Source organism: Canis lupus, chromosome 7, assembly GCF_011100685.1.
Source record: "Canis lupus familiaris isolate Mischka breed German Shepherd chromosome 7, alternate assembly UU_Cfam_GSD_1.0, whole genome shotgun sequence".
Classification (NCBI taxonomy): Eukaryota; Metazoa; Chordata; class Mammalia; order Carnivora; family Canidae; genus Canis; species Canis lupus.
This window is the reverse complement of record NC_049228.1, coordinates 13,295,469-13,308,855: the sequence shown is the minus strand read 5'-3', so window position 1 is coordinate 13,308,855 and position 13,387 is coordinate 13,295,469. Positions and strand designations below refer to the sequence as shown.

The 13,387-nt window shown below is 38.2% G+C and overlaps 2 protein-coding genes across 9 annotated transcripts in view; both read left to right on the top strand.

Annotated features, from left to right (window-relative positions):
* The window catches only part of LOC106557472 (torsin-1A-interacting protein 2-like), a 41,480-nt gene that overhangs the window by 14,117 nt on the left and 13,976 nt on the right, over positions 1 to 13,387 (top strand). For 4 of the 8 annotated variants that reach the window (XM_038542164.1, XM_038542165.1, XM_038542163.1 and 1 more), the window contains exon 2: positions 4,155 to 4,261. The exons of 3 other annotated variants lie outside the window; for them this stretch is intronic. The gene's annotated coding sequence lies outside the window, so the exon portion shown is untranslated. Of the gene's footprint in view, positions 1 to 4,154; positions 4,262 to 5,081; positions 5,218 to 13,387 lie in introns of those variants that run through there. One more of the 8 variants, XM_038542159.1, reaches the window with a different exon arrangement.
* On the top strand, positions 5,211 to 7,482 carry LOC610310 (torsin-1A-interacting protein 2). The gene has a single exon (XM_038542168.1). The coding sequence runs from the start codon at positions 5,695 to 5,697 to the stop codon at positions 6,088 to 6,090; it is 396 nt and encodes a 131-aa protein (XP_038398096.1). The 5' UTR covers positions 5,211 to 5,694; the 3' UTR covers positions 6,091 to 7,482.

Sequence of the window (13,387 nt, the reverse complement as noted above, 5' to 3'; positions counted from 1 at the left end):
TTTATTGTTAAAAAATCCTAACCATTTGAGTTTTTAGTGAGTATATTCTTTTTACTGGTGGGGACGTCTTAGCTCGGTGTTGATGGCTGCTGACTGTTCAGGGTGGTGGTTGCTGAAGGCTGGGATGGCTGTGGCAATTTCCTAAAATAAGACATTAGTGAAGTGTGCTGTATCAGTTGGCCCTTTCGTGAATGATTTCTTTGTAGCATGTGATGGCGTTTGATAGCATTTTACCCACAGTTCTGTGAGTAAAATTGGAGTCAGTCGTCTTAAGCCCTGTCACTGCTTTTTCAACAAAGTGTATGTATGTAATACTGTAATTTTTTGTTATCATTTCAACAATCTTCATAGCATCTTCACCAGGAATAGATTCCATCTCAAGAAACTACTCATCCGTAAGAACCAACTCTTCATTCATTAAAGTTCTATTATGCAATTAAAGTTATATTCACTCACATCTTTAGGCTTTACTCCTAATTCTGATTGTCTTGCGATTTCCACCACATCTGTAGTTTACTTCCTCCAATGAAATCTTGATCCCGTCAGTATTCTATGAGGATTGGAATCAGTTTCTTCCAGAATCTTGTTAATGTTGATATCAGCCTCTTCCTGTGAATCAGGAATGTTCTCAATGGCATCTAAAATGGTGAATCATTTCCAGAACGTTTTCAGTTTACTTTTGTCCAAGTCCATCAGAGGAATCATTCTCTATAGCAGGTATAGCCATATTTCTGAAATAATAAGACTTGGAAATCTAAATTACTCCTTGATTCATGGGCTGCAGAATGGACATTGTGTTAGCAGGCACAAAAGCAACATTTATCTCCCTCAGAGCTCTTGGGTGACCAGATAGATGCATTGTTAATGAGCAGTAATATTTTGAAAGAAACCTCTTCCTGGATGGTAGGTCTCAACAGTGGGCTTAAAATATTCAGTAAACCATGTTGTAAACAGATGTGGTGTCATCCAGGCTTTGTTCCATTTATAGAGCATAGGCAGAGTAGATTTAGCATCATTCTTAAGGGCCCGAGAATTTTTGGAATGGTTAAAAAAGCCTTCTCTTTAAAGTCACCGCTACAGTAGCCTGTAAAGAGTCTGCCAGGCATTGATTTCTCTAGCTCTGAAAGTCCCAGATGGCATTACTCCAGTAGAAGGCTGCTTTAATCTACATTGCAAATCTATTGTTAGTGTAATTACCTTCATTTAGTAAGTTAGCTAGATCTCCTGGATTTCTTGCTGCAGCTTCTACACCGGCACTTGCTGATTCACTTTGCAGCTTCTTTCCCTAAACCTCAGGAGCCAACCTTTGCTAGCTTCAGACTTTTCTTCTGCAGCTTCTTCATATCTCTCAGCCTGCATAGAATTCAAGAGAGTGAAGATTTTGCTCTGGATTAGGCTAGGTTGTGGCTGGTTTGATCTTCATTCCAGACCTTTTAAACTTTCTCCATATCAGCAATAAGGCTGTTTCACTTTATTATCATTTGTGTGTTGACTGGAATGGCATTTTTAATTTCCCTCGAGAACTTTTCCTTCACAACTCTGCTGGTTGGTACAAGAGGCCTTGTTTTTAGCCTTTGAGCTTTGGACATGCCTTTCGTACTTAGCTTAATCATTTCTAGCTTTTTTTTTTTTAAAGATTTTATTTATTTGAGAGAGAGAGAGGAGAGGGAACAAGTGGAAAGAGGGACAGAGAGAGAAGCAGACTCCCTGTGGGGCAGGAGCATGATGTGGGTGGGGTTCGATCCAGGACCCTGGAATGATGACCTGAGCTGAAGACAGAGTCTTAATGGACTGAGCCGCTCAGGTGTCCTAATTTCTAGTTTTTTGTTTTTTGTTTTTTTTTTTTTTTAATTTTTATTTATTTATGATAGTCACAGAGAGAGAGAGAGGCAGAGACACAGGCAGAGGGAGAAGCAGGCTCCATGCACCGGGAGCCTGACGTGGGATTCGATCCCGGGTCTCCAGGATCGCGCCCTGGGCCAAAGGCAGGCGCTAAACCACTGCGCCACCCAGGGATCCCCTAATTTCTAGTTTTTGATTTAAAGTGCGAGACATGCAACTCTTCCTATCTCTTGGACATTTAGGGGCCATTGTAGGGTTTTTAACTGGCTTAATTTCAATAGGGAAAGAGATGAGGGAACAGCCAGTCAGTGGAGCAGTCCGAACTACTTTTATTCACAGTCTTATATTGGCATGGTTTCTGACCCCTTAAATAATACGTCGTAACATCAAAGATCACTGATCATAGATTACCATAACAAATATAATTAATAATGGCAAAGTTTGAAATGTTATGAGAATTAACAAAATGTAACACAGAGACACAAGGTGAGCAAATGCTGTTGGAAAAATGGTACTGATAAAAATGCAGTATTTGAGCAGCACGGTAAAGGAAAGTGCAGTGAAACAAGGTATGCCTGTACCTCCATTTATTTATCCATTTTACCATTCATGACCATTTTAGCTGTTACTGCACGTAGTACTACCATGAATATTTTCATTCATATGTTTAAACACAAATGTGCACATTTTCTAGGGAGTGGAATTACTGAGTTATAGAAAATGCATGTCTTTAGCTTTACTAGGCAATGCCAAATTAATTCCAAAAGTGGTTATACTAATTTATGCTCTTACTGTATAAAGAATCAAGTTACTTTTTTGTTCTTACTATTTCTGTTTATTGGGCATGTTACAGCAGTAAATAAACAAAATGTCCTGGTCTCAAAGAGTGTATATGTATATTTTAGTAGAGACAAATTGCTAAGATATTGAATAGATCAAAATGGAAAATATAAGGCAAGGAGAAGGGGATGTTACCTCGGCTGCTCTTGGATCCATATGGGAATTAGAAATTAAAGGGATGAAGTACAACCAGGAATCCTTGGGCTTCGTTTTAGTGGTCAAGATAAACAGAGGTACAGGTATGATGAGATTGGTTGGTTCTGATGCTTTCAAGCTATAATTATAGTGAAGCTGTAAGTGGGGGAGGGAGTGGAATTTGAGAATCTTGTCAGCACATTTTCAGGAGGCCCTCTTCACTCATCTATTAGTGATTAAGACCAAGAAATGGACAAGGAGTCTGGTGTTAAGTAATCTTATTCTGAGCACTTAGCGCTTGGGGGTCCTCTTTTGACTCTTGCTGATAGTGGTTTAGGGGACCAGGGGAAGGGCTGTCTTGTCTGAAACATAAGGAACACCAGAGTTCTCTTAGTTCAGGAATACTTGGAGCTCTAAAGTTTTGTTGACTGTCCATGTTGGAGAAATGAAGGTTGGGGAAAGAGTGGATTTATTTTGAGTATTTGGAGCTTTAGGGCTCCCTCTTGAGACGGCCATTGGAGATAATGGAATCCTGGGGGAGGAGTGGTTTTGCCTAGAGTATGTACGGCCCCATTTGTCAAACTTGTTAATTTTTGCCAGTCTGGTGGATGTGAAATATTATCTTGTGATTTCCCCTCTTACTCTAAAAATCCAAAATTGTTTATCTTTTCTTTTTTTTTAAGATTTATTTATTTATTCATGAGAGACACACAGAGAGGCAGAGACACAGGCAGAGGGAGAAGCAGGCGGGAGCCTGTCAATGTCATGCCCTGAGCTAAAGGCAGATGCTCAACCTCTGAGCCACCCAGGCATCCCTGTTTATCTTTTCAATGTTAGACTTAGCTATATAACTTTACTACTAACTTTTATGTTGAACTCCACGGTTATGTGGGTTTTATTCATCATATTTAGTACATATTGTCTATGTACTAAAATGCAAGATTTCCCAATTCAACAACTGAAACTTTTACTCCAATGACTCTTACCAGTGGACCCACAGGGAAATCTGTTATGCCCTGTGTTGTCACTATAAAGGTTATTGAGTCAGGAACCCTGGGGTACCTTCTGTTAACTGCCTGAGGAGCTGAGTTGGTAGCCTGCACTGGTACATTGTTACCTAACCTCAAAAAATACTTCAGTGTATCCACACTGACCCTGTCTCACCTCATCCAGAATTCATCATCACCTCAACATAGTAGTTGCAGCACTGTTAGAGGCTCTTGATTGCCTTTTAAACTTGTCATTTTAAAATCTGAGAATCATAGCTACTGTTGATAGTCTGTAAGGAAAATGCTTTGGCTGACCACAACTAAGGCTGTCACTCCTCTGCTTTTCAGGCCAAATCTTTATACAGTTTTAGCACTCACGCCTTCCCCAGTGTCTCTACGTGCTCTCACAGGATCAAGCCTCAGAACGCACAAAAAGAACACTGGAGAAAAGCAAGGTATATGTTGTATTCTGATATGTTAACCACTCCCTAAGTGGTTATATAGTTGTTCCATACATTCTAGTACATCACTTTATTTATTCAGTGTCCTGAAGGAGTATAAAAATGGTGATAGTATCTGCGAATTCCAACTGATTTTCTAAGAATTACTCATAACTGTTGTTCAAGACTGTATACCTTACTTGCCTTCTTAAATATATAATGTTCATAAACCTATAAAGATAGATGTAGGTAATGAGAGATGCCCCTTCGTTTCTTTTTCAGCCTTAAAAAGGATTTTCTCCCAACTTCCTAGAGTTAGCTATCAAGAATGTTTCCTGATGATTTAGTAAGCATTTTCCTGGTTAAATTGAAGTCTATTATAGAAAAATCATCACTGTTGTTAACGTTATTGCACACATTACAGGAATACCATATGTGGTACCCATTTCACAGAAAAGATACACAATCTCAAAATTTTTACTAATTAAACATAATTATATAGACTGTATTATTACTAAAGTGCAAAAGGAGTTAGAAAAAGGAAATATAATCCTAAAAATATTAAACTAGTATGAATCTTAAGTGAATTAAAACCCTTCCTAGTGCCCAAAATAAGCATAAGAATAATTCTCAATGGATAAATTAGTGTGAGCCCATTTGAAATTGTCATAGAGAAACCTACAAGACAGTTCTCATCCACCTTGACTGGCCCAAATGATTTCCAAATGCATGTCTCTAATAATACTGTGAGCAACTCAAAGCCCATGTGAGTCGTCTGAAGTTTTATCATTTACAGGTATGTGAAGCATTCCCAGACCCTTCAACCAACTCAGCATCAGCTACTTCTTTGTGACTGGGTCCTGATTAAGGTCCTCCCAAGAAAGACTTCATTGGATCCACGCTCAAGAAGACTCTACCAGGTTTTCCTGACCCCCTACGTCGCTGTAAAGTACCAAGGCCTTAAGACTTGGGTACGTGTATTACAACGGCAAGTGCCAGCGCCCACAAAAGACCTATTGGACCCACCAGCTCCTCTGTTTCACCAAGCAGACATAATAACTTACCAGCAAAGCAGAGTAAGCTAAGTGCCTCTGCATGACACCACCAGCTGATAACACACAAGAAAACATAACCAATTTAGACTAGAGCCTTATCTTTTCTTGAGAAGCTGGGATTTGAAGGAGCTGTTCTGAGCTCTGTGCTGCTAGTAAGTGACTGATAACATTATAGACTGGATTGGTCCCTGAGTTCAGAGACTGAGTTGCAATAGACAACGAAGAATTGCACGGAGGTGCAAGCCACATTTAACTCCGGTCACCAAGTATTGTTGGTTGGACTGAGAAATTGCTAACCCAGACCTGTAATAGGCCTGGTTATTTGGGTATCTCTCTTTGTCATTGTTGCCTTTTACTGTTACATTGCTTTCTGTGTTATCTCTCTAGGGCCAGATGTTCTCAGATAATTCACATTGCCCGGACTGTGGACAACAGTGGTTCCCTAGTTTAGAACTAGGCCATTGGTTGTACCAAACTGAACTTGTTGAAAATGAATGTTACCAAGTATTCTTGGACCGTATTAACAGAGCTGATTATTGCCCTGAGTGTTACCCTGATAATCCTGCTAATAGAAGCCTTGTTCTTCCTTGGTCTTTCCCACTTGAGTGGGCTCCCCAAAATCTTACTAGATGGACCTTTGAAAAAGCTTGCCACCCATTCCTTCTGGGTCCTCCACTGGTTCGAAAAAGGATACATGACTCTAGAGTAGCTGGCTTTAACCCTGCATTGCAGTTAATCTTGACCAGAACAGACAAAACCTTGAATAAAAAACTTGGCCAAAACAAATAACTTCTTAAATAGTCAAAATCATGGACACTCTAGAGTTGGTACTAGTAGCCCAAGGAAGAATGGAAAAATGACTCCTTTCTAAATCTGATTTAGACTGTCACTACCTTGGGGAATTGCTTAAAGTGTTGGATCTGCTCCCATCGTCTACACATATTTTGTTCAGCATGAATTTAATCAGTATTCCAGCCAGACTGTTCATCTAGAACCAGTCTAATCCATGTTCCCTATGTTTTGGAACTAGCTTACCCATCCTAAAAAGCCCCACAGCCTTATTACAGACATATGACAGGATAGTCCTGGAGGAGAGGCCCTATACTTTGTGTACCATAATGATATTTCAGTGATAACTTCTGTGGGAAAGCATTCTTGTAGCTGGATTATAGATTATTCCAGTAAGAGAGCTAGATATTTTAATAAGAAATTACATTGTTATAAATTCCATCTCTTACATTTTAACCAGTGGTAACACCTACACAGGATACACAAACATGCAGAAATGCCACTATCTTTACTTACTTGGCTCTGCATAAGCAAAGGCTATCCTGTCTTCGTGGTGACTGAACTTAGAATGTCCTCCCCTGGAAATATAAAAGTACTTGTACTGTGAGATAGGTGACAAAGGAGTTTTCAAGCTTGACTCATAGATACTATGAACAATCTAGAGGAAGCATCTTTCTGAAAACTAAGAATGTCTTGCTAGACATTGATTGCATTCTCCCCTTCACTTGTTGATGAGAATCATAGAACTAGAGTATAGGAGAAACTTAGAACTAACATCTGTTAAAAGCATTTCAGAGGCCACTGAACAATTTTTAAATTCCACTTAAGATACAAGATAATTCAGTGCTTGTGTAGTAGCTCAGCAATGCTCCTAAGGTCCCAGGCTCTTTCTGTTTTTCCTTCTGGGATCCTTATCATGGTGGCTTCTGTGCTTATAGTTGTTTGCTCAGTGAGTAGAGCGTGGCTATTGCTGTTCCAGACATTTCATTCCCAATCAAACGCTGGAAGTAGGAAGCAAAAGCTTTTCCTTTTCAAGTCTGTCTTTTATTTGGGAAAAAGTCTGTCTCAAAAGTCCCTCAGAGATTTCTTCTTACATCTCATTAGAAGTACTGGTTCACAAGCCTGAGAACTCCTTTGGGAGTGGGGTTAGCAGTGCCTGGGTAGGGCACATTGTCTCCCCTAATAAAATAGGGCTCTTTTAGGAAGGGTGGAATAAATGGCTGTTGGTATGCAACAAATCATGCCTGCCACATGATGTGAAACCTAAAGTTATTTGTTTGTCTGTGTAAAGGATGTACTCTAGAAATATACCCTGTATCTGCCTTATGTCTATCACAATGGAAGTTCTCTTCTGTTACATTGCTGAATAAACTGTGTGGACTGCTAAATTGAGTGAAGACTAGTTAGTTTATCATTAATCCTTGGTTAAGAACTCCTTTACTATCCTAAAGCTCTTTCTAAAAAGTGAAAATTTATTTAGAGGTACTGCTTTTGATCAATATTATTAGTCCCTAAGTTTTTTCAAACACATACTGATAAACACTCTGCATGTGTAATTTTAAGTATCAGCAAACTGTTTTAACCAAAGATTGTTTTAACCAGTCTCTCCTTTAAGTAGTAAAGAAAAAGTAAATGGATTTGTACTGTTGATATCCAAATCAGTACCTGGATGAGCTTGTCAAAATATGCAAATTTCTTGATCTTACAGAAATTGTGATTCCTTTAAATCCTTAAAGCCTGGGAATCTGCATTTGTAGATAGTGGCGCAGGAAATCCTTACACAAGTTGTTCGTGGCTACTTTGAGAAGTACAGTCGCAGCACCTCCATGGTGTTAGTTCTCTGACTTAAAAGGATGGGAAATGAGTACTCATACTGCAGGGTAGTGATAGTTATTGTAGTTGGTAACATAAAGAGGTTACATGTCAGACATGCAGGTAGGTCACTGTGGTTATTTCAGATTATAACTCAAGTCACATTTTTCTCATTAAAATAATTAGGACTGTTGTAGTTCTGTGTGGTGTCATTATAAGCTATGTGTGAGTATGTGGGCAAGAGAGGAATAAAAAATATTAAGTATTACATTAAGAATACTTTGCCTTATATTATCACACACCTGTTACATGGTCAACTCTCAGAAATGACCTCATGTGACAGAGTTCATAAAGTTGAGCAAGGAAGAAAATTTAGAGAACTTTGTAGCTCTTCAGCTTAGGTCTTTTTATATGACTTGACTTGGCTTAAAATATTCTATGCTCCAATTCATAATTATGATATTGAACTTTAAACTACAAATATATTCCTAAAATTAGGTCTCATAACAAATGATTTGGAGGGTTATCCACTATTTTAGATTATGTGAGTCATGTTAATCTTCCATATGTCATAGAGTTGATACTATTATTTATATATAGGTGGCCATTTTAAAAATGACTTTTATAACCATTTTGGGTTATTTTATGGCTGACTGGGGAGTGAAAGGTTAAGAGACATGTGCTGAGGTAACCTGGGAAGGAAATAATCTATTAGAGAGAAGGCTAACCTTGGGTTGGGGGTGACTGACTCATCTCTAAGTGATAGGAGGAGAAAGAAGCCCAGGCAAGCAGGCCGGCAAAGAAGAATTCCATGGAATCCAAAGAGTATGTGGCAATCAGCATGATACACATATCTGTGAGAGTGAGATGAGCCATACCCCTTCTGTATCTTTTGTCTTTCCTGACAGCCTTTGATTCTCCATGGAATCCTGAGAACACAACTTGAAAACTGCTTATTGTACAGAATAAATAATGGCCTTGCAGCCAGCTGACCTGTGTTTGCTTTGAATTCTGGAAAATGACTTTGGGCATTTTAACCTCTGTCTGTCCAGAGGTTACTTGTAATTTATTATATTACCTGAGACTTTCCAGAAAACCAAAATAAGCAGTTTGAGAAAAGTTGAAGGATACGTGTAGATTCAATGAGGTTATACGTACCAGAGTTACAATTCAGAACTAGATTCAGGGCACTTTGCAATATGTTTATTACAGGCTTTTTTTCTTTTTTTAGTGTCATGGTTAAAAGCTTGGATGCCACAGTCAGATTGAGTTCAGATCCTGACTCTGCCTTTACTAGTGTGTTTTCGGATAAGATTCTTAACCTCTGTGTATGTCAGTTTCCTTGTCTGTAAAATACTAAGAATATTAATGGTCCAGTCATCATAAGACTTGTGAAGATAAATGAGTTAATACATAAAGTGCTTTGGATGCTGCTTGGCATAAACAAGGCGCTCAATAAATGTTAGCTATTATTTTTATGGTGTACACTTTGTATGTTGTTTCTACAGCAGAATTATAAATTGTTTGAGGGCCAGAGTATCTACTTTTTATCTCTAGAGCCTACAACGACACCATTCACTAAAATAAAAATGTTTAAAAATAGAAAAAAGATGTATGTACTTAATTGGGCCCTGACCTCCATACATTTGTCACGATGGCATTTATATCTCAGTTGCCTGATACTGGATTGACTGATTGTCTTTTGTCCTTCTTAGCTGCTAAACTCCCTTTTTTTTTTTTTTTTTTAAATTTACCACTTAGTGGCACCTGGGTGGCTCAGTCAGTTAAGTGTCCCAACTTTTGGTTTTGGGCTTGGGTCATGATCCTGGAGTCATGAGATCAAGCTCCACGTTGGGATTCTCTCTCTGTCTCTCTCTTTTCCCCCCTACCCTTTCCCCACTCATGTTCATGCTTGTTCTCACTCTCCCTCTCTCTAAAATAATCCTTAAAAAAAATTTACCACTTAATGTTGCTGATTCCAGTGCTTCCTGATCCCTGCCTCTTCCGTCTTCCCCACGTCTTCTAGGTCTCCATCCTCTTCCCTCCCTCCTACCTGGTCCCCATGGTAGGACCAGAGGTTTTCAGGATGAGTAGAGGTTGATTAAAGGCCTACTGCTCATCCAGCCCTGATTTTGTTCTTAGGGGCAGCTTTTTCTTGTTCTGTCTCTTCCCAGCTGGTTGTGACAAATGCATGGGAGGCTTTGGTTGAAGCATGCCTCTATGACAAATTTATTGTTCGTGAGCTCAACAAATTAGCATTACAGGCCTTGCCTTTTGATTCTTACTCTTCCTCACAGAGGCTGATATATTTTAGTACTCATTTAAAATAGTTTACACCAAACATATAGAATAGTCCAAAAATAACATTTACCAGGCACCTAGATCTAAAATACATTAACATTTTGCTACATTTGCCTCAGTTTGTATTTTTAAGATACTTGTCCTTATTCTACTCCTGTCCTTCCATTAGCAAAAGCAAGCACCAGATGGAAGTCAATGTGTATCCTTTCTGTTCATGTGTTTAATTTTTTATTTTATAGTATTTTTTAAAAAGATTTTATTCATAGAGACACACACAGAGAGAGAGAGAGGCAGAGACACAGGCAGAGGGAGAAGCAGGCTCCATGCAGAGAGCCTGACATGTGGGACTCGATCCAGGGTCTCCAGGATCACGCCCTTGCTGCAGGCGGCGCTAAACCTTAGCTGCACCACCGGGGCTGCCCTATTTTATATGTATATAAACAATGGTGCAAAGCAATAAAGAATTAACTGCTTTCAAAATTTTATCACCCAGTAACATATCAGTAACACACATAAAGATGTAATATTCACTGATTTGTAGAATTCCCCTTATGACACTTAATTTTGTATGTAGGAGTCTGCTAACCTTGGTTGTATTGCTGCCATGCAAAGGTCAGGCAATGTACCAGTCAGTGAACACACATACCCAGTTGTCAAAGCGTGGTCATTGGTACAGTGAGAAGGAACAGAAAGGATACATCTTAAAAGAGCACAAAGCAATCACCTTGACAGAGGAAGTTAGGGAGGCAAATTTGTGTCTCTAGAGAAATCCCAGGATATGGAAAATGAGGAAGGCATCCCTCAGCATACTGCCTGGTGCATTCTCTGTAAAGGAAGAATAAAACTATTGCTTTAACTTGTTTAAAAGCCCTCATATGGAGATTGTTAAAGGAAAATAATGAGTCTTTCTACAGGTTTCAGAGTCACAGGGAAATACAAATAGCTACCAGTGATACGAGTCTGTGTTTTACTTAAGTGGCAAAATGAATCATAAGCTCCTATATGGGGCACTGAAAACGAACATTTCACAATTAAACTTCAAGGGATTTGCTGAAAGTAAATGTCTTTTGTGTCTCCTGAAGCACATGGGTCTTCATCAGAACCTTTTTTACAAAAGATACCATCAGAGGTAACCTTTCTTTGGACAAGATTATGGAATGGTTTTCCTACAGCTGCAAAAAACTCTCCAGCATTCCCATTTTCCATCAGGATGAGGCTCTACCTCACTTCCATTAAGCAATCCAGAGGCTCCTAATGTACACATTTCCTCATGTGGATTGGACACTGCTCAAAAGGTTGACCTGCTTCGGGAATAGTGGCCTCAAGATCTCTCAGCTACCCCACCAAGTGACTCCTTGTGAGGATGTGTCAAGAACCTCCGTGTTTATATCACTTCTTCCTGGTAGCCTTGAGGGAATACCATTTCAGCTATGAACAGGGATGTGTTACAAAAGGCCTGAATGAAATGGGCTACAGGAATGTGTGCCTCATGACAAGAAAGGTGTATACTGAACATTTGGAAGATGATAGAAATTATCTGTGATGATTCCTTTTGCAGTGTTTATTGGCTGCATCCTACCTAGTTAGCAAGTAATAATTTTTGAAAGCATTCAGTTCTATTTGTTGGAAATAAAGTTTATTGAGGATATTCTATCTGCAATAAAATGTACAGATTTTAAGTTTGATTTTAAGTTTAAGATGTAACCACCACCTCAATAAAGGTATGAAATACTTTCCTAACCCTAAAAGGCTTCCTCATGACCATTTCCAGTACGTACTCCTTCCCCCAGGAACCACTGATGTTTTCTGTCACCATAGACCACAAATAACTATTTGCCTATTCTAGAACTTCATATATATGGGATCATTTAGCATGGTCCTCTATGTGTGACTTTTTTCGCTTACCCTTTTTTAGATCTATTGATGTTGTGGTTTTTATCAGTAGTTCATATTTATGCCATTTTCACTTCTTTTGAATCACTATAGTATAACTTTGTTTCTTAAATTGTATATAAAATTTCTAATATTGTCCTTTTACAGATTTTTGAGATATGTAATTCATTTAGTTGCCATATATATTACATGGTAAGAATATACCACAACTTTAAAAAATCCACTTCCTTATTAACTGACATTTAGGTGGTTTTCTCATTTTTTCCTCATTTTAAACAATGCTGCCACAAACATCGGTGGGTGCTGGAGGGAAAGTTTCTCTAAGGCATATATATGTAAATGTACCATTGACAATTTGTAGAACATGAATATCTTAACTTCACCAGATATTGCTGTATTGCTTTACAAAGTTGTAGTAACAGTTTACCTTATTGCTGTTGGGGCTTAAGAACTCTGTATATCCAAATTCTCACCAACAGTTGGTATTGCCCGACTTACAAATTTTTGCCAATCAGTGGTTGTAAAATGCTATTGTATGTCATCATTAATTTGTTTTGCATTTCATTGACCATTCTTCTTATTGATTCATTAGACCATTAGGTTTCCTCTTTGTTTTCATAGTTTGTTAGAACTCTTAAACTCCTTTGCCCACTTTTTCATGGTATTAACTGCCTCTTACTGGTTTGGGGAGTCTTTATGTATTTTGGATATTAATCCCTTGCTGATTATATGTGTTGATATTTTTTTAGTCAGTTTTAACTTTGATTTTTATAGAAATTAACATTTAAAAAATGTGATCACATTTGTCAAATTTTCCCCTTATGGTTTGTGTATTTTGTATGTTATTTAAGAAAACTTTGAGATTGTAAAGATACTTAATATGTTCTTCTAAAAATTGAAAGTTTTGCTCTTTACACTTAGGTCTTTAATCTGGAATTGATTTTTGTGTCAGGTGGCAGGTAGAAATCTGATTTTTTCTCCATTTGAATTGTCACCTGTCCTCAAACCACTCATTAATCCATTCTTGCCCTTTGGTCACTTAGCTGGTTTCCTTTATATGTGTGTGCATATATTTCCTGGCTCTCTTTCTGTATATTTTGTTCTTGCACCATTGCCCTATTGTTTTTATTTACTATAAGTTTATAATAAGTTTTAATATATCTGGCAAAGATAGCTCCTGTCCTTCAGAATTGTATTTTTATTTTTCCTTTAGAATTATCTTAACTCTTTTAATCCTTTACTGCTCTTTGTGAATTTTAGGGTTAGCTTGTCCATTCTCTAAGAAACCTAC

What these genes read in the sequence shown, in the direction of transcription:
- LOC610310 (XM_038542168.1), top strand. Translation starts at nt 5,695, where the DNA reads ATGTTCTCAGATAATTCACATTGCCCGGACTGTGGACAACAGTGGTTC.